The sequence below is a fragment of the Malassezia vespertilionis genome, chromosome 4, assembly GCF_029542925.1.
Source record: "Malassezia vespertilionis chromosome 4, complete sequence".
Classification (NCBI taxonomy): Eukaryota; Fungi; Basidiomycota; class Malasseziomycetes; order Malasseziales; family Malasseziaceae; genus Malassezia; species Malassezia vespertilionis.
The window spans coordinates 70690-90548 of NC_079250.1; the positions used below are offsets into that span (position 1 = coordinate 70690).

General features: G+C 57.5%; 9 protein-coding genes across 9 annotated transcripts; 3 read left to right on the forward strand and 6 right to left on the reverse strand.

Moving 5' to 3' along the window:
- Positions 1-18: 18 nt before the first annotated feature.
- Positions 19-669, reverse strand: MVES1_001997 (uncharacterized protein; the record flags this gene model as incomplete). The annotated part of the gene is made up of 1 exon (XM_056206829.1): positions 19-669. One exon carries the CDS (start codon positions 667-669, stop codon positions 19-21), a length of 651 nt encoding a protein of 216 aa, XP_056062804.1.
- A 115-nt stretch (positions 670-784) lies between these two features.
- MVES1_001998 (uncharacterized protein) lies at positions 785-1164 on the reverse strand (the record flags this gene model as incomplete). The annotated part of the gene is made up of 2 exons (XM_056206830.1): positions 785-856; positions 904-1164. 2 exons carry the CDS (start codon positions 1162-1164, stop codon positions 785-787), a joined length of 333 nt encoding a protein of 110 aa, XP_056062805.1.
- A 155-nt stretch (positions 1165-1319) lies between these two features.
- On the forward strand, positions 1320-1760 carry MVES1_001999 (uncharacterized protein; the record flags this gene model as incomplete). The annotated part of the gene is made up of 2 exons (XM_056206831.1): positions 1320-1658; positions 1725-1760. The coding sequence occupies 2 exons, from the start codon at positions 1320-1322 to the stop codon at positions 1758-1760; spliced, it is 375 nt and encodes a 124-aa protein (XP_056062806.1).
- Positions 1761-2107: 347 nt separating this feature from the next.
- MVES1_002000 (uncharacterized protein) lies at positions 2108-7591 on the reverse strand (the record flags this gene model as incomplete). Its single annotated transcript, XM_056206832.1, has 5 exons — positions 2108-5827; positions 6096-6120; positions 6179-6977; positions 7004-7233; positions 7263-7591. The coding sequence occupies 5 exons, from the start codon at positions 7589-7591 to the stop codon at positions 2108-2110; spliced, it is 5103 nt and encodes a 1700-aa protein (XP_056062807.1).
- A 139-nt stretch (positions 7592-7730) lies between these two features.
- Positions 7731-11735, forward strand: SEC31 (protein transport protein S31; the record flags this gene model as incomplete). Its single annotated transcript, XM_056206833.1, has 1 exon — positions 7731-11735. One exon carries the CDS (start codon positions 7731-7733, stop codon positions 11733-11735), a length of 4005 nt encoding a protein of 1334 aa, XP_056062808.1.
- Positions 11736-11756: 21 nt separating this feature from the next.
- Positions 11757-15101, forward strand: MVES1_002002 (uncharacterized protein; the record flags this gene model as incomplete). The annotated part of the gene is made up of 1 exon (XM_056206834.1): positions 11757-15101. The coding sequence occupies one exon, from the start codon at positions 11757-11759 to the stop codon at positions 15099-15101; it is 3345 nt and encodes a 1114-aa protein (XP_056062809.1).
- Positions 15102-15323: 222 nt separating this feature from the next.
- On the reverse strand, positions 15324-17189 carry MVES1_002003 (uncharacterized protein; the record flags this gene model as incomplete). The annotated part of the gene is made up of 1 exon (XM_056206835.1): positions 15324-17189. The coding sequence occupies one exon, from the start codon at positions 17187-17189 to the stop codon at positions 15324-15326; it is 1866 nt and encodes a 621-aa protein (XP_056062810.1).
- A 173-nt stretch (positions 17190-17362) lies between these two features.
- Positions 17363-18333, reverse strand: YHM2 (Mitochondrial DNA replication protein yhm2; the record flags this gene model as incomplete). The annotated part of the gene is made up of 2 exons (XM_056206836.1): positions 17363-17717; positions 17759-18333. 2 exons carry the CDS (start codon positions 18331-18333, stop codon positions 17363-17365), a joined length of 930 nt encoding a protein of 309 aa, XP_056062811.1.
- Positions 18334-18443: 110 nt separating this feature from the next.
- Positions 18444-19397, reverse strand: dot2 (ESCRT II complex subunit Dot2; the record flags this gene model as incomplete). The annotated part of the gene is made up of 1 exon (XM_056206837.1): positions 18444-19397. The coding sequence occupies one exon, from the start codon at positions 19395-19397 to the stop codon at positions 18444-18446; it is 954 nt and encodes a 317-aa protein (XP_056062812.1).
- Positions 19398-19859: the final 462 nt, after the last annotated feature.

A 19859-nucleotide genomic window follows, 5' to 3' on the forward strand; every position in this document is an offset into this window, starting at 1 on the left:
CAAACTGGTATCTTTTGCTCATTCCTCTCCCACAAAGCTTACCGCATGCGGGCCCACAATCGGAACGAACGGCGCACGTTCCAAGGAAACAGCAGATTGATGTGCAATGTAGCCGCAGTACCAGGAGGCGAGGTAAAAGAGACGCAATAAGATCCACGCTAAAGACACGAGCCCAAAAATATGTCGCAGGACAAGTTCGGCGAGGATCGCTGCGACGCTGCACAATGCAGCCTGGAACGCATGGAACCGCGCGAGGTCATTTTTTGTTTCAAAAATCAGAACGAATACGCTTGTAAAAGGAGGGAATACGTAGGGAATCGCGCATTCCGTGCTGAGCGGCCACCCAAGCGAGGTAGCGTAGCCTGTAATCGTTGCATGCAGGGGTGTTGGCGATGCATACGTGCCGCCAATGCTGTGTTGAGGATTGTTTGGATCAATATTTACATAGACATGCCCGTACTCAGGCGTAGCCTGCGCACGCGCCGCGTCTTCCCAGGAACGAGGCTGCTCAAAATCGCCGTCCTGGCTGCCCGGGTTGTGCGTGTACGTAAAAGATGGCGCTGGACCGCCGTTAAATTGCGCTGTATCGTTCTGATAAGACTCAACAATGTAAGGAGCGTCCCCGTCAAGCGCCTTGGATGCCACGTCGCGCCTTGGGCCGCTCGCCATGATGGAAGTGGGAAACGGACGAAAGATCCGACATGTGGAGGCTTTGCGAACGTGCGGCGAGGCACGCAGACGGCGTGTGGCGTGGCGAAAAGAGCATGTTTTCGTGACTAGTGTACTATACAAAGACAGAATAGTGGCTAATGTGCGATTTTTTTCGTGCGTCCCATCCTCCGGGCGTGTCGTAGCGCTTTCTTGCGGCTCATCTGTTGTAAGCATTCCATGTCATGTACGTACGCGTGCAGCCATCGCTTCCAGGCGCGCCTTTTCCGCTGCCTTATGCTCACGCTCCTTGCGTGCAAGACGTTTGCGCTCCGCTTCGTCCTCCTTCTCACGCGTCATCTCGCGCTCGCGCGAGCGCAAATTCTGCAATCGTTGGCGCTGCTGCATCCGCTGCTGCCATTGCGTCGGCTTTGTTGTCCGCGGTGTGACATTACTGGACTGCTGGGCAGATGTGCTTCCGAGGGTGCCGCTGGCCCGAGCAGGGTCGGCCGTCATGCTTCTTGAAGCTGGCCAAGGCGCAAAATCGGATTTTGTCTACACAGTCACGTGACTCAACTCCGTCTGCCGACGCCGGCTGGTCCTGCTCGACTTGCACCATGTTTGGTCGTGTCGCTGCATCGATGCGCATCGCGCATATTTCGCACCGATCCATGGTCGGCGTGAGGGCTTTGAGTAGCAAGCCTATTTTTTCTCAAGAACCTATTTTGCGCGACAGAAAAGGTCAGCCAGAGGGCGACTTTATCCGTCCTCAAATCGAAGGCGACCACTTGGTCGCGACGAAGGAGACGCCCATTGCTGAGCCTAAAACCCCTCCGAGCGTAAAAGATTACGGTGTGCAACAGGCTCCCAACTATGCGCAGACGTGGAGTCCGAGCCAGCGACCGAAAAGCATGGCTATGCGTGGTCCCCGCTTTGAGCAGACGAATATGCCTCTCCAGCCTGCGAGTCTTTCTGCCATGGAGCTCATCAACAATGAGCCGATTCGTATGGTGACGAAGCGGGTTGTTTCATGCGATGGCGGTACGTGCTGTTCATTTGCATTTGCTAATTTCTAGGTGATGGTCCACTTGGCCACCCGCGTGTATACATAAACTTGGTATGTGTACACCGCCTATTATACAAGTACTAACAAATGTGCAGGACAAGCCTGGTCCCAAGAGTTGCCCCTACTGGTACGCACTTTTTTTTAATGCAACTAACATAGCAGTGGCATCCGCTATCAAAAGGAGGACAAGAAGTTCCACTATGTTCCATAATGATAGCTCAGTAGCAATGTCGGAGAGCGCGTCTACCTACGCCAAGCACTTACTTGGCCGTGTAGCACCCGCTGTGCATTTTGCAACACTGCAACACGGACGACCCATAAAGCGTCGGGCCATTTGTCATCGATTCCATGTGGAGGAACACAGCCAGCTGCATCCCACTGTGGAAGCCTATCTTAGAACGAAAATAGACCACTGCCACGCACTTTGCGGCCGCCCAAGAGGTGCATGAGGATTGTGGAGCAGAATAAGCCGATGGTAATACCCAAAGAAACGTTGAGTAGCTGTGTACCAATTTCAAGGCCGTCCTGAACCTCTTGGCCGCTAGAGTTTGCCGTCGTCTGGTTCTTTGCAGTGCAAGTGCCCATAGTATTGTTCATTGAAGGAATATCAATGGGCAATCCATTCGGAGCAAAGCATTGCAGCACCGTTGAGTTTGTTGTGGTATTTGCAGAGACTGAAGACTGCTGCACGCCCGACACAAGCGTCGTGCCGTTCCCTGATAGCCCAGACGGCAATTGGTAGAGAATGCCTGGAACGGCAACGACAAAGCTGCGCCCGTCAAAGATGCGCCCATAGATATTGGACAGGACACCGACGGCAAACGAACCCATAGCAGCGACCAGCGCGGTCTGTTGCTTCAGCGAAGCGGCGGAATCGTTGGAGTACTGTGGGAAGTTGGCAACCACCCAACCTGCACACGCAACCAGCACCATGACAGGGAACTCTTTGCGCGTAATCTTCCCTTGATTGCGAATGGAAAGACAGATTGAGTAGCACGGGACAGTAAGGAAGGCAAACCACTTGCTCGGCACTTTGGTGTACCAAGGAGAGTGAGGCGCCAGTCGCGAACAAGAAAACGGATCGCGGCCGTCCATAGGCTTAATGCCCGACAATGGCGCTGCGCCAATCTTGATTCCAATACCCAGCAAAACGGAATAAATCACTGCGTACACAAGCCGCACGGACCCCGAAACAATGTTTTTCGACTGCAGCTCGAGTGCACCCGACAAGACGATAAAGCCAGGCAGGATGAGTACAATCGAGCCAGAGACGACGGAGCGGTAGCAGAAATAGTCGCCGCTATGAATTGCGTGGAGCGCAAGCGCAATAAACGAGTTGACCGTGGCAAAGACAATCTCAAACACATTTGAGTACAGTTCCGACGTAAGCGACATTTGGCAAAAGATGAGGAAAGCGCCGAGGACAAACGCAGCGCACGCATCCAGGAACGTGCCGCCAAAGCCTACTTCGCCGAGGCAAATAAAGGCCGAGGCAAATCCGCCTACAATGGTGTGGTGCCAGCGGCGCAAGTACGGCTTGCGGCGCATCAGCGCATCGAGCTGCTTCGACGCGCGGTCCACGCCAATCTTGTCGTGGATCACGTTCCAGTAAATCGTATGCATGTCGGTGAGTTTGGTCAAATCCAGCACACTGCCTTGCTTGATGATCTTGGTATCCGATGTGTGTGTATTCTCGTCGCCAAACGATAAAATCATGAGGTTCGGGAAGTAGATACAACGGCAATTGACTTCCAGCACATTCGCTGTTTGCTGCATCTGGATCTCCAGACGATGGGTTGGCGCGCCAAACATCATCATGGCGCGTGCAAACTTCATCAAAAACTCTTGCCGCGCTAGAATCGCAGCGACGTGCATGGTGATAAAAATTTCCTGCTTTTTGTTGCGCTTCTTGCGCTTTTTCAGTTTCTTTTGCCATTCGGCCTTGGCGGCGGCTTGTGCCGTTGCAGCATTGCCAAAATAGTCATTGGAGTTGCCAGGCGCGCTGTCGGAGCCTGCACTCGACGCTCCAGACCGGAGACCACGCGCAAACTTGCTTATAGCGCCAGACCCATATTGCTTATGTGACGTTGCCATACTCGAGTTGGCGATCGACTTGGCATTGTTTTGTGAAAAGTAGCTTTCATCGCGCCCTGGCGTATCCACCATGGGATACTGATGGTCTCGTATGCTCTTCGGCACAGGCGCAGCGTCGCGCACGATTTTGGCCGTGCGGCGCAGTGTTTTTGCATTCATTTCTGGGAGGAGGTACCGATTGAGCGTGTAGCCTGGGCGCTTTGGATTCGGTCCAATCTGCGCATGTGCTGGGCTCACTGCGCCGATGAGATTTCCTGTTGTGGCCATCAGTGCACCAATCGTCCCTGCGCTGGAGCGAGCTGCTTTAGGGCGCTCGTCCATCACATCAATGCCCACTTCTTTGCCCATCCCATGAATCATCTTTTGACCGACATCGCCCATCTGCATCAAGTTTATGGGCGCACGCGGTTGTGTTGCTCGGCCGCTGCTGTACAGTTGAGAAGGGGAAGCAATTGGCGGGCGCTCGGTGGGCGGCTGAATGACTTGCTCGAGCAACCTAGGGTCCAAGTCCTGCACCTTGGCCTCGTTGCCGTACGAGTCAATAATGGTGTTACCCACCAGAGAGAGACCGCCGTCCAGATTGGTAACGCCTGCGTAACTGGTGGACACCGAGTCGTCGACCATAGTCTTTTCGCGCTGCCCGTCGACAGTCTCCTCGGCACGCTGTTGCTCGTAAAGCTTGAGCAAATTGCCAAGCACACCGCCACTGTTCACAGGTCGTGAGTCCATATTCATCGCGGTCTCCAATGTGTCAGGCGTGGAAGCGCCAGAGTCTGGGAGATGGTCGTGCTTGATTTCCTCGACTGGCTCCTCAGTCTCGGAAGGTGCTTGCTTGCTCATGAGTCGGTGCGTGCGCACAAGCCGCGCAGCTTCGCGCTCAAGCTTGGATGGTTTCGGTCGGTTGCGCACGCCCCGAATGCCCGTCGATGTGCGCACAGGCACGCTTTTTTGGTTGGTCGGTCCCTCGTCGCCGTTTGCCTTTTCGACATCGTCGTGGGTATCCGATGCTTGGCGGTCTAGCCCTATTTTCTTACGCAGAAGGCTCCATCCCCGCGAGAGTGGATCGAGGTCGTCGGGGCGTTTTTTACGCTCAGATTTCTTCGGCTTGGCGGGCATGCCATCCACTTCGCCCTCGATGAGATCAACTTGTTCAAGATCTTCTGCAGGATCATAGGAGCTCTCTGAACGGCTTCCCGGCGTTGTTTCGCCGCTAATGAGGCCCATCAAACGCTGCTGCTCTGTATTTGCATTGTGCAGTTCCTGGGGAATCGAGTCACGGATCTGAGCAGAAATGTCCGCTTCGTCGTCGGAGACGTCGTGTAGCAGATTAAGCTCGTGTGAGAGTGCCAAGTAGCGGTCGTTGTCTTCGCCGGCGAGATCGAGTGCGCCGGTGAATCCAGACGTACCGGGGGCCAGGTTCTGCATGGGCACTTCTTCCGCCTGCGGCACCGGCCCAAGTCCGTCCAAGCTAATCTGACCTGGATGATTGCTGCGCTTGATGCCAGTGGAGCGCTGGGGACTGGAGATGTCTGTGACCTCGGTGGCCTCGTCGTGCGTCCCTGACGATTCACGCCCGGCGGGCCGCCGAATGGAGATAGTAGACCCTGCACCGTGAGGACGGACATGTATCCGTGTAAATTCACTCTCCTGTGGTGCTCCCCAGCGTACACGGCGACGTGCTTGTGCGGTGGGGCTGGGCTTGGTGAGCGGATCGTCGGCCGTGGACACGGGGTGCTGGAATCCTTCGTCGAGATCGTCCACATAGCCATACTGCTCGGATTGCACCGATACTGGCTCTTCCACACGGAACGAGGCTGAAGGAGGATTGGGATCTTCACTCGATTCGTACGAAGGCCGCAGAGGCATATCGCTTGCGCTGACTGAGTACGCCTGGATGATATCCGACTCGGGTCGAGCCTGGTGATCGCCCGCGGCGGATGCAGCAAATTCTTCCTGCATGACAGAGTCAGTGCAAGAGGGAACCAAGATGCTTTTGAGCTTTTGCGCAAAGACGTATGCCTAGAGTGCTCTACAGTGGATTCGTGTCGTGCACAAGCGCAAGTGTGGCCCAAGCATGCGCAAAAGTGACACAGCAGGTGCTATGCCCAATACGAGCCCCGATCATACCAGTGTGGCCAATCGTCGCGCTTCACGGCCCGATTCAATGACAAAAACACCGCCACGATGCAGGAAGCGGCACAGCGCGAGCGCGGCTGCACGCCGAAATGCAGGACAATGGGTGCCGTGCGTTGAGTATATATAGCGGTTTGCATAAGCGCCTACGTACAGCCCGGACAGGTGTGCAGCTGATCCTGGACGAATGCATCGCACTCGAGGCAAAAGTGGTGGAGGCAGCGGGCGCATTGGTACCGCGCAGAGGGCGCCAGTGCCGCTGCTTCCATCATGGGCACTTCTTGCGCGAGGACATCTGCTGAAGGCTTTTCAGGAAACGGCATGGCACACGCAAAACAGCTCGGCGTAGCATCCTGGCCGGTAGCTGCCCAAGGAAGCGGTGTGTAGTTTCCCACAGGGAACAAGTGATGGTAGCTGCGCGCCAAGTGCGTACTCATAATGATGGTAATACCACACGTAGGACAATCTGTAGGCACTTGGCACACCTTTGAGTAGCATCGTGGGCACGTATACCCCATCACCGCGCCGCTATTTTCCAGTTGTGCGCTCTTTTTGGTCGAGTGGAGCACACGGCCATGGCATGCACAGAGAGAGAGCGGCGCGTTGAATGGAAGACGCATCGGAAATCCCATGACCAGCAGGTCCGCGCCGTCCTCTTGCACAGCTTCCCTCTCGGTAATGATGCGTGGCGCAACGTGGCTCTCAAAGAGCTGCTTGTAGTGTTCTTCGTCGATGGCGACATTGTAGTCACCGCCGGTGCGCTTGCACAACTCTTTCATGATGTGCATCTCGGCGGCGAGGGAAATGACCGAGACTTGTACATGGTCCTCGACGAGGTGGTCGATGGTATGGTATATATTCCCTGGGTCCACTGTGGTCAGCGACGCAGAGATGTAGAGAATTTCGCGGGTATTGGTATTTGGAAGATGCGCCAAACTGCTGCGTGCCATTTCCAGTGCGTTTTGTACGCTCGGCTCGCCGTGCGGCTCGAGTTTGCGCTTGTTTGCGAGAAGTGCGCCATGGTCCACGGTATTGCCTAAGGTCAGTGTATGTGCAACGCACCACCCATGAGCGATAAGCGCTCGCCAAGTCCATTGCGCGTGCACACAATTGCTAGTTGGCCGATGGGGTTTTGATCAAAGTACTCAGCGACAAATCTGCGCGCATACTGCAGCGTGAGCTCAAATCGGTTGGGACGAAAGTCACGGTCCATCATATCCTCGCTCAAATCAAGAATCAGGACAAAATGACGAATGATGCCGCGCTGAAACGGCGTCGAGTCGCGCAAGCTCCTGTCGTTGGTATTGGCGCAGTGACGTACCGTTTACGCTTGTTGCTATCGAGCATGTGGCGCACCGCATTCTCCAGATTTCCACTCTCGTCCTCATGCACATGATCCCAGCTGCGCTGGTACGCAGCTTCCCAGCTATACCCATTCTGCACCCCGGCGCGCTTCTCGGGCTCTTTGCGCTGCAATTTTCTATCGTCTTGCGGAGCGCGCCGCGTTTTTTCTGCAAGCGCGCTCCGCAGCGGCGCAGAAGGGAGCACAGGAAGCGCTTCGTACTCATCCGAGTCCTCCGAGTGTCCCTCGACCAGCTCGTCCGAGTCGTCAAACTCTGCGCCGTCCACATACTCCTCGCGCCGCGACATGCGAGAAGAGTGGGTGCGGCGGCGCGCGCGTGGCAGAAGCACGTGGCACAACGTGGGTGTTTGTGCCAGCGCGCGCCGGGCAGCGTCGCTTGGACGGCAACAACGAGGTCGAGGCGAACTCTGGCTTGTCCTTGAAGCGATGAAGGCGTTTGTGCCGAGAACGGCGGCCTTCACATGGTCGCCACAGAATTTGCAAGATGCAAACCCGATGATTGTTACGGGCACCGTTGCCGGTGCGCTCGACGAAAGCTTTAGCAGCGACAGTGTGCTGGAGATCTGGCGTCTTCCCTGGGACGGTGCGCATGAACAAGGTGCAGAGGATGCGCCCAGTGTGCTTGCGTCCACCACTGCGAGTACGCGGTTCAACCGCCTTGCGTGGGGCTGCGTCAACCAGGCCAAGCCGCGCGGCCTCATCGCCGCTGGCTTGGAGAATGGCGAGCTGGCCATTTGGGACACGCAAAAGCTTTTGGAAGGCGCCGAGGATGCGATTGTGACGCAGAATGCGATCCACAAAGGACCTGTGCGTGGGCTTGCGTTCAACCGCCTCCACGACAAGCTCCTTGCGAGCGGCGCGGTAAACGGCGAGATCTACATTTGGGACATGGACCGTCCCAACAAGCCGTTTACTCCTGGTGCACGCTCGCAGCGCATTGAAGAGATTACCAGTCTTGGCTGGAACTCGCAGGTATCCCATGTTCTTGCCACTGCATCATCGAACGGGTACACAAGCGTGTGGGATCTCCGTCACAAGCGCGAAGTCGTTGCATTGACGTGCAATAGTGTAGGCAACGGCGCTTCGCGCAGCGGGATGAGTGCTGTTGCATGGCATCCTTCTGCCGCGACGCGACTTGCTACTGCGAGCGAAGACGACGGCAACCCTGTGATTATGCTCTGGGATCTGCGCAACTCGCGAGCCCCAGAAAAGGTGATGTCTGGCCACGAGCAAGGCATCCTGGGCCTTTCATGGTGTGCGCAGGACGAGGATCTGCTACTCTCGTGCGGAAAGGACAATCGCACGGTGTGCTGGGACCCCCATGGTGGGGAGCTTGTCGGCGAGATGCCGCCGTCGAGCAACTGGGCGTTTGACGTGCAGTGGTGCTTAAGCAACCCTAACGTCTTGGCTACGGCTAGCTTTGACGGGCGCATTGCCATTAACTCGCTCCAATGCACCAACGAGGGTGACGACAACGCCGCGCTCCAGGCGCAGATGGCGAGTGCCAATGCCGAAGACGTATTCAATACGCTTGGCGATGCCTCCATGGTGCCAGCTGGCGGCATGTCGCTTTCTAAGCCCCCCAAGTGGTTGCGGCGCCCAACCAGCGCCGCGTTTGGCTTTGGCGGCCAACTTGTGACGCTTGGCAAAGGCGCCACAGTGCACATCCACGAAGTGATCACCGAGCCCAACATTGTCGAGCGTGCACAGCGCCTCAACGATGCGATGGACAACAACACGCTCGTCGAATTTTGTGCGGAGCAGTCGCAGAACCCATCGACGCGTGCTGACGACGTTGCAAACTGGAAAGCGCTCCAGACGCTCTTCCACGCCGGTTCCAGGGACGAGCTTGTGGAGCTGCTTGGCTACAGCAAGGCAGGCATTACAGACAAGGTGACCGAAGCCGTCGGTGCGCTTGGTCTTGCCGAGCTAGACGATGGGAGGGAGCAAGAGGCGCAAGTAACCAAGGCCCCCGAGGACAGCCTGTTTCCCAGCGACCAAGATGCGGCGGATCCTTTTAGCCAAGTGTCGCCCATGGAAGCTGCTGCACTCAAGCCAGCACCGTGCGATGCGCCATTTACAATCCACCCTGCCGGCGAGCAGGATCCCGACCACTTGGTAACCAAGGCGCTCATTCTCGGCGACTTTGAGCACGCCGTTTCCTTGCTGATCGCCAAGGATCGCTTTGCAGACGCATTGGTCCTTGCGACACGCGCCGGTGACGGCCTGCTTGTCAAAACGCAGCGTGCTTTTTTTAAGCGCAACGCAGACAAGCTGCCCTATTTGCGCATTCTGCGCAGCATCGTGATGGAGGATCTCGACGATATTGTCGCGAATGCCGACTTGAAGGAATGGCAGGAAATTTTTGTCATTTTGTGCACCTTTGCACAGCCTGGCGACTTTAACACGCTCGCCGAGCGCCTCGGCCAGCGCCTCGAGGACAAGTACTTGCAGTCGGCTTCGCAAGGCGCACCTTCGGATACTGCACGTGAGTTCCGCAAGAATGCCGTACTTTGCTACCTTGCCGCTGGCCGTCTGGAAAAGGTGACCTCGATGTGGATCGACGAGATGAAGGAGGAGGAGCACTCGATTCGCGCACAAGAGTCTGGCGCAAACGACGAGTCGCGCTACTCTGCGCACGCCGAGGCGCTGCAGACGTTTATTGAAAAGGTCGCTGTGTTCCAAACTGCCGTGCAGTACACAGACGTGGATTTGCAGCCGCCAGCAGATGGCCAGCCACGCATGTTTGCACTTGCGCCGCTGTACGAGTGCATTCTCGAATATGTCGATGTGCTTTCTGAGCAAGGCCTTGTGGCTATCGCACAGCGCTTCGTTGCGCTCACGCCACCAGACTTTGTGCCGAGTAAGCGCGACGGGCAGGCTGCAGAGGCAGCGGAGTGGGCACAGGATCGACTTTTGCGAGCATCGCAAGCAACCGGGGGGGTATATGAACAGGGGTACGATGGATACAGTGCACAGAGGTACGACCAGAGTGGGTACGGCCAGGGTGAGTACGAAGGACAGGGTGCGATGGCCGCCGCGGCCGCAGCGCCGACTGTGCCTCAAGTGCCTCAATTTCCCCAAGTGCCTCAATTTCCCCAAGTGCCCCAAGTGCCTCAAGTGCCTCAAGTGCCTCAAGTGCCTCAAGTCCCCCAAGTACCTCAAGTCCCCCAAGTCCCCCAAGTCCCTCAAGTCCCTCAAGTCCCTCAAGTCCCTCAATTCCCTCAATTTCCCCACGTCCCCCAAGTGCCGACTGCACCCAACCCCATGCCTATGGACCCAACGCCGTCGCCTTATGCACCGATTCCAAGTGCATACGCGCCTCAGGACATGTACAATGCTCCAAGCGCCTACGGCCCTACCTCTATGGCCCCACCCTCGGCCGCCATTCAAGCGCCGCCCATGGGCAGCGCTCCTTCGCAGGCAATGCCCCCCCCTCCCAAACGCGACCGAGGCGGCTGGAACGACGTGCCGCTCGCACGCGAGCCGCCGAAGCGAGGACCTAGTGCCGTTGGCCAACACGCGCCGATCACTTCGCCGTTCCCCAACCAGCCGGTGGCGCATGGCGCACAGCCCATGGCCTCTGCGCCGCCCATGGCCGCAGCACCGCCGCCTGGACCTCCACGTGGACCTCCGCAAGGCCCACCGATGCGTGGCAGAACGCCAGCGCCCATGCCAGCGCCCGCGCCCGCGCCCTCGATGCCGCCACCTTCGTCACGCACCGGCCTTGGCATGGGCCATCCTACCGCACCGAGCATGCGCCCACCGCCGCAGCCCGCTGACAACTACGGCCCTAGCGTAGCCGAGGCGGCGCAGCGCGCCCAAACACCCAGCGCCGGCATGCGCGGCGCTCCATCGCAAGCGCGTCTTCCCCAAGGCCCGCCGATGCGCTCGCAATCCCGCGGCCCTGGCTCTGTCCCACCGCGTCCTCCCGGCAACATGCCGCCGCCCTCGCCGCACATCCCCCCCGGCACTCCGCGTAGCAATGCGCGCGCGCTAGGCACTATGCCCCCAACGCCGCGCGCTGCAACGCCCGCGGGCGGTGGCTTTGGCGCTCCACCCACGCCGAAATCGGCGCAAAAGCCTGGTTTCCAGTACCCCCGCGGCGACCGCTCGCACATTCCGCCTGATCTTGCACCCGTGGCGTCGATACTGCAGCGTGAGATTGCGCGTCTGCACAATATCAACGCACAACCCAAGCGGATTTTGGACGATGCAGACCGCCGCGCGCAGCTGCTGCTGGACCTGATGAACAATGCGCTTGTCGATCCCAAGGTCGTTCCATCGCTGCTTGAGCTTGCACAGGCGATTGATGCGCGGGACCAGCAAGCGGCGCTTGCGCTGCACGTCCATCTCGCCACGATGGCCTCCGGCGACCTTGCCACGGCCCTCGTTGGCGTCAAATTTATCGTAGCCAAGCTCGCGACATAGAAGGTACACACCTCCACTAGCATGTCGTCGCGCCGCGCGCCGTCTGCGTCTGTCATGGCGACCAGCGCGCCGTGGGATACGCGTGCGCATGCGAATGCGCTTGCGGACCTTGTCCCTTGTGTAGCAGACCTGTCGCTAGACCGTGTGAAAGCGGGCGAAGCAAATGGCTACGAGCAGGACGCGCCGACAGACGACTTTGGCGGCGCGCCGTTTGCGGCGCTCGAGCAGGACGACCCGATGCCGATATTCCAGCTGGCGCGCGTCCAGTATGCACTAACACAGCCGCTTGTACAGCTGGCCGTTGCATCGAACAAGATGGTGATGTGTGTAGCTGGCGGTGCCCAGGATGCAGCAGCCTACCGCCTCGTGTACATGGACTTGGACGACCCTGCACGGACGTGCGAAGCGCTTGTTCACGCTGCGCCGGCGCCGCGCGGTACGAGCCCCGCAGCGATGGAGCCATGCTGCGTGTATGTCGATCCGTTTGGCGAGCACATTCTCGTGAGCGCCGGCGGCCACAATTACTACTGGACGCCAGGCTGGGCCAAAGCGCGGCGCCTCCCACGCCTTGCGCAGCTGCACATTACTTCCGTTGCGTGGGCTACGCCGAGCACAGTGCCCCCTGTTCCCCTTGGCGCGGCGCCGAGTGGGCGGAAGTGGATATGGACGCCGCGCATCCTGCTCGGCACAGCGCAAGGCGAGCTGTTCGAGACGGTGCTTACAGCGCAAGTAGCCACGCACCAAGCGCCTAGCGGCGATTTCTTCGACCGGCTTGCGCGGAAAACAGTGGGAGAGAGCGGTGTGCAGGAATACACCGGCGCGCTCGAGCGCAGTGTCCACCGTGTATTCCAGCTGCACGAGGCACAGGCCATCTCGGGCCTTGCGCTTGCGATTGTGCAGCGCGGCGCGGGATGGCATGCATACATTGTCGCTACGACGGCTACGCGCATGTACGAGTTTGCGGGCGCGGTAGATCTGTCGGGTGTGCAAGACGCGCCGAGCGCATTTGACGCCCTCTTTCGGCCCTACCGCGACACCATGCTCACCCACCTCAAGACAGAGCTGCCCAGCGACGTGCAGCACTCGATGCTGCTGTGCTCCAAGCCGTCGCACTTGCACGGCGCGCGGCGCGCGCTTGCGTGGCTTACTGGAGCCGGCCTTTTTTATGCGGAGATGAATTTGCACAGCGCAGATACTTACGACTTTGTCCAGCGCACTGGCCTGCTTGCGTATCAGCGCTCCGACACGCCGCTGTGCATAGGGAGCACTGCGTATCACCATGTGCTTGTGCTCACCGACCGTGTTGTCTGCCAGCATGTGATGGAGACGAGCCTTGTATGGGAAGAAGCGCTTGGCCTTGCCAAAGACGAGCGCGTCGTAGGCATCGCCACCGATCCACACACCGGCACAAACTGGGTCTACACAGACGCAGGCATCTTTGAGCTTCTTGTCACCGACGAAGCGCGCGATGTGTGGCGGATCATGGCGCGCCGCGGCGAGTACAGCGCCGCGCTCGAGCATGCGCCCGACGACGCGAGCAAATCGCTTGTGCTTGCGCAGCATGGCGATGCACTCATGCGCGAAGGCAAGGTGTTCCTAGCGGCACAATCCTATGCGCGCACGCACGACCGTAGCTTTGAGCAAGTGGCACTCCAGCTTGCGGCACAAGGCGCAAACGACGCACTCCGCAGCTACGTGCGTCTCTGTCTCGAGCGCCTTCCACACAAAGTGCGGGCCCAGAGGCTCATGCTGGCAACGTGGCTCCTCGAGCTGTATCTCGCGCAGCTTTCCACGCTCGAAGACAGTCCCAGCGATGAGGACGCGGCGCAGGGGGCGCTGCTTGCCGACGAGCTGCGCAGCTTTTTGCACGCCCACCGACACACGCTCGATCCGCCCACCACGCTTGCATTTCTCGCGCGCAATGGGCGCACAGATGTGTGGCTTGCGTATGCCGAAGAGATGCACGCGACGCGCGATATTCTCGAGCGGTGGCTGCGCCTGCGCGACTTCAGCGCGGCGCTCGACACGCTGGCCAAGCAGTCAGACCTTGACTTGTACTACACGTTTGCGACGCCTCTCTTGCTGCACGTCCCCAACGAGACAGTTGCATGTTGGATACGCCAGCCGCAGCTTGATCCCGCGCGCCTCGTTTCCGCGCTTGTGCAGCTTGACGCACCGCTGGAGGAGCCGCACCCATGCATTGCTTATCTCAACCATGTCGTGCGGCACGGCAATACACAGCAAGTCGTGCACGATTTGCTGCTTACGCTGCTTGCCGAGTGCGCAGCGAATGCGAAGCATGCGCCGCTGCGCACACAGGCACGCAGTAGACTGGAGCGCCTGATCGATGGCGTGGATACCCAGCACAAGGTGTACTACGATCTGCATTATGCGTTGCGTGTGTGCGTGCGCAAAGCGCTGCGCGAAGCGTGCGTGCGTTTGTATGCGCGCATGGACTTGTACGAAAATGCGGTGCAGCTTGCGCTCGAGGCAGACGACGTGGCGTTGGCGTGCAAGTGCGCTGATCTCGCGACGGATCCGAGTGTGCGCAAGGATCTGTGGCTTGCGTGTGCCAAGCATGTAGTACAGGCACAGCAGAGTATTGCCGGCGCGATGCAGTTCCTGCAACGCACCGAACACTTGACCATCGAAGACATCTTGCCCTTTTTGCCCGACTTTGTCGTCATCGACGGGTTCAAGCAGGAAATATGCGATACGCTTGCATCGTACGTCGAGCGCATCGATGCGCTCAAAGAGGAGATGGAGAAGACCACGGTGTGTGCTGAGCATATCCAGCACGATCTCCAATCGCTTCCTAAACGATTCTTGCACATCAGTGCCGACCAGGGATGCGAGCAGTGCGGTGTGCCTTTGCTCCAGCGCCAGCTGTACATTTTTCCATGCCGCCATGGATTCCACGTAGATTGCCTGACCAAGGAAGTGACGCGGCACTTGCCGCCGCGCCTGCTGCGGCGCCTGCTGCAGCTGCAGGAGGAGCTGGAGCGATGCATGGCGCCGCACAGTGCGCCGACAGTGCCAGGGACCAGCCTCACACTGGACCGCTTGCGCGAGCGTGTGCGGCCACAAGCGATTGTGGATGCGATAACTGCGCTTGGCATGGGGCACGGCGCACCGTCGCACCGAAGCGGGGCGTCTGGAGAGGGCGAGATGGCGTCGGTGCAGCAGGTGGGAGCGAAAACACAGCGTACGGACGCACTTCCGCATGTACAGACCGTGCGCGAGGAAATGAATACGATCGTTGCAGGTGCTTGCCCTGTATGCACCCTGTCTGTACAGCAGCTTACGATGCCGTTTATCATGCCGGAGGAACAGGATACCTCGGACGAGGAGGCATGGGCTGTATAGTGTATTGTAGCTGTACCGAGACGGATGTATTTCTAGCACATGGGTATGGGCGTGCGCATGGCAAGTGTACGGTATGCGGGCGAGCGGCACACACTGCCCGATCCTCTATTTACGCTGCACTGCCATGCACCGACGCACTTTTTTTTCATCCCACCAGCATGCATTTTACTCGGCTCTCACACCGCCGTGCTTTATCTATTCAGTGCTATGGAGCGACGTGTACTACTCGAGGCTTTTGAGAAGACCTTCCACAAGAGCCCACACACCCCATGCTCCGGGATCCGGCACTTTTTCCTTCGTCTCGCCGACATACGTAGCACGGCCGAGGCGCGCAGTCATATCGCGCGTACGCTCCGCACCGTCCTTGGCGGCCTTGACAGCCGCTTGAACAGCAGGCACGGCGGCAGTGCCCTTCTTGCCTTCTTCATCAAGCGTACGGCAAAATGGATCGAGTGCATCGACCAAGGTGCGATCGCCGGGGCGGGCAGGCGTGTAGTTGCCCAAATTCTCCAGCGCCGACATGGCAGCGACGCCCCAGTGCTTTACACTCGCCGCCTCCGAGCTGTCTTTTGTGCTGCTCAGCAGCCCCTGGACAAGGCCGGTGAAAAAAAGCGCATAGAGCGCACCAGACGTGCCGCCCATGTTGGACTCTAGCACATCGTCAAGGCCCAAGAGCGCTGCAGTGGGGCGCTGTAAAGGAATTTTGTTCTCCTTGAGCGCCGCAAGCACAGCCTCGCCACAGCCACGCAGCGTCTCGCCAGCATCACCGTCGCCCACAATCGTGTCGTACTTGGTCAGCGTCGGCTCCATTTCAATCACAGCTTCGCATGCGCTTTGGAGTGCCTTGCCCATCTGTGCAGCGTCGCAAGTCGGGCCATTCTCGGCGCGCGCGCCAGACGTCGCCGAGCCGCTGACGCTAAAGCCAGACTTGTGCTTGGCTTCCAAGCGCTCCTTGCTCTCCTGCAAGTCGTCGTCGAGCGAGGACTGCGACGCCTTGTCGCTCCAGCCATTCTGCACGCCGACCCAGCCAGCAGCATCCGCAGGCGCCGCAAGCAGGGAAAGCAAATCACTGCCCGTAGCGCTCTGAATGCGCTTGTGGTTGATCAGGGTGATGTTGAAGCCGGGGGCATTGAGGGATGTGATATAGGTGCCCACATACACACGCACCGGCTTGAGACCCCACTCGGACTGCAGCAGGCGTTTCACATCCGCGGCAATGGCAAACAGCTCGAGCTCGCTCATCCCACCGAGGTTGTTGATCACAAGTACGGGGTCGTCGCTCTTTTCGAACTTCACATACGCACGGTCCTTGTCGTTCTGATCGAGCAGAAGCTTAAGCATGTGCTTTAAGAGATCCTCAGACGAAGGCTTGTCGTCAATGTGCTGAACACCAGGCTCGTTGTGGATACCCATGCCGATCTCAATGGCGTTGGGGCCCAACGCACCGCGTTCCTCATCGCCTTTTTCACGGCCAGGGACGTGGCAGTGGTCCAGCGAAGAGCCGCATGTGACTATGTTGTCCACCATCACACGGCCAAACTCACCAAGCTTCTTCGTCTCCCAGTCAGCCTCGGCAGCAGCACCAAGGGCCTTGCAGACGAACGCAACGCCAGTAAGTCCACGGCGGCCCACAAGACCGCCTTTTTCACGGCCGACCGAGACGTCGTCACCAACAACAACCATCTCCACCTCTTTGCCTTTCTTCTCCTGTTTGAATACAGTGCGTGCCTTCTCCGCAGCGAGACCAAAGTGCAGGCGATCGCCCGTGTAGTTGTTTACAATCACGACCAATCCCTTTTCGGTCGGCGTAAGATCCACACCAGAGCTGATCGCGGCGGCAGACGGCGACGCAAACACATCGCCAGAGACGGCAGTGGTAAGCATACCACGGCCAACGTAGCCGGTAAAAGTGGGCTCGTGGCCGGCACCGCCGCCGGCAATAATGCCTACCTTGTCGAGCGCATGGCTCGCATCGTACACAACACGGTGGGGGGAAAACACGCGCAAAGAAGGATTGGATGCAGCAGCACCATAAACTGCCTTTTCCACTAGGCCGTTCGAGACTTCGTAAATGTGTTTCGTAGACATGTTGGACCAGGGAATGGATTGCCAGCTAGCGCACGGCCGCTTTGCTTAAATCACGTGAGCTCGGGAACATTTCCCACGTGGTGTATGGCGTTTGCGAGCCGTGCGCTCGTTGGGCGGAGACAGGGCGGAGTACTGGGCGCGTACCTCGTGTACTTAGCGTGCGTGATATTTGCCTATTTGCCGTTAATATAGTCGCGCAAAGTGTCCGCAAAGGACACCATGCAAACAGTTTGCCAGATACCTAGGCAAATGCGCGGCGAGACACCGCGGTACAGGCCCCGGATCCCATTCTCCTTGTAAATATATTTAAAGGTACTCATGATGGTTGGCTTGGCGGGACGGTTTGGGTCAGTGGACTTTGCAAGTGACTGCATTTCGATACGAATCACTTCAATGGGCTGGTTCCATGTAGCAAGTGCACCACCAATAGAAGAGCAAAGGACACGCTCCATGGGTGACAGCTTATCGGTAGAACTTTTGCCCACAACCTTGCGTACAGGGCCCTCGGCCAAGCCTGCAAAGCCCATACTGCCGTTAGTTTGTTTGCAAAAAAAAAAAAAAATACGTACCGGCTTCCCCAGTTTGTGCACTGACGCAAAGCAACCGCATTGACACCCTTGTTAATCCCACGGATACCTTCCCTGCGCCAAATGTCGATAAACACACCCCAAGTCGTTTTCGGCTTCATGCCCGCCTCAAGTTGCTTCGAGCGCGTAATCTCGGCAGTTTTCATACATGTACAGAAACCCATCGTGGTGTAGGACTGGACAACACCACCTGTCATACCGCCAAGCATACCAGCTACTCCGGGTCCCATCCCCATGGTCTTGGCGACTTTTTGAACTTCGGACGAAGCAAACAAAAGAACAGCTCCTTTTGTCGATGCCTCAATCCATGCCCAGGGAATGAGGCCCTGGTAAAAGCCGAAGATGCCACCGCGGCTCCAGACCGTCTTCAACGCTTGGTACATTGTCTGCTTCCGGTTTGATGCCATTTGCGTCTTGAGCACCTCAAAGGGCTGGCCAAGCGTGGTGACCTCAAACATGTTCATTGCCGCGCCAACGGCAATGTTCGACCATGAAAATCCCTTTTGAGCTGGTGCCATACCGCGAATACGAGAGGGTAGAAATAGGCCGGCTGGCATGTGGCTCGCTTGCATACATTTATTGGTTACTAATCATACATTGTCTTGCACGGCGTCTCCGCACGTAATTTACAGCGATGCGGGGATTTTCTTTTTTATTATTAGCATTTTTACGGGCGCGCGTCCATAGGTATACTTGGCTCGTCTGCGCCGTGCAGCAGCACACGATCGAAAGCCACTGCACCTTGCCGTGAAAGAAGACTTTCTCCAAGAGACACTGAATAGTATCGCCTCCTATTGTGTTCAGGGCTGCGGTCCAGCGAGCTCGGCACGATATCCAACCACAATATTCCATCATTTAGCAGCATATCATCTAGCACCTGGTTCGCCCAAAGCTCAGTCCATATTGCACCGTCCCCTGAAAGTGCTTTGCGCGTCTCTTCATTTTGGGTATTTGTAGTGGAAATAAAGGGAACGCCCACTGCGTCAGTGCAAGGAAGCCCTGGAAAGAACATGAAAGAAAGCACTTTTTGTGTGTCCGGGCTTAGCTCATGCGGTACAGTGCGAACCATTGCGCGACCCCGGATTTCAAACAGCTCGTATCCACACCCTAGCGGACGCAATGCTTTGATGCTCCGCGCAATGTCTTCGGCAGTAATGCGCTCCGTTTGCTCCGTAAAGCCTGTCCCATTTCGAAGTCGCATCACGCCGCCAATCAAGTCGTCCATTGCGATAAGTCCCCCATTCTGGGATCGTGTACTGACGCATACATCCACGATCTGGACGCCCAGTGAAAATTGCCAGTCACTGAATCCGAGCAAATCGTTCCAGATCTCGCCAACTTTCCCTAGACGGGACCCAGCCCGTGCCGTAGGGGGGTGCCCAGTGAGTGGGTCAACAAACAAACTTGAACACATGCTCTGAAATGCGTGGCGAAACTCGGGATCTTGCCGAATATCTTGCTTGTGGTTTGCAGCAAATTCACGGAGCGTTTGTGCAAATGCATCAATTTGCTGGCGCAGCGTCTCTACTTTCGAAGCATTCAGCTCTTGCACCAAAGACGTGTACTGCGATGCCGATCGAGCATGTCGGTCCAGCGCGACAATCCCGGGACCCCTTCGCATTAGGTCACAACAGTTCAAACTGTGTCGTCATGCGGTCCCTTGATTTACGGGAAATTGTCAACGCATTGTCCGGTGCCAATAAACACATGCACACTAATTTTACCGGCGCATAAGAAAGTAGATTGCTACAATGAAATATTTGCGGGCGGGGCTATGCAAGTAATTAGGCGTATCAGAAATGAACAAAAATGTTTATTTGTGGTTATGCCCCTAAACTTAAACCACACATAGCCAATCATATTGCATATTTCAGAACAAAATAAGCAGAGTATTTTTTGTGTCGCATAATAACGATCACGCTCAATGCTAAAAGGTACTGGCGCAAACAAGTGGCTAGTTCAATTACGTCATATCGGGTGGGGACACCCTACCACAGGCGCACACGGTTTAATTCAACTCATTTGCGCTTGTGGTCGGTTTGGCGTGGCAGTGGGTATTAGCTAACAACGCACCAGCTGATCG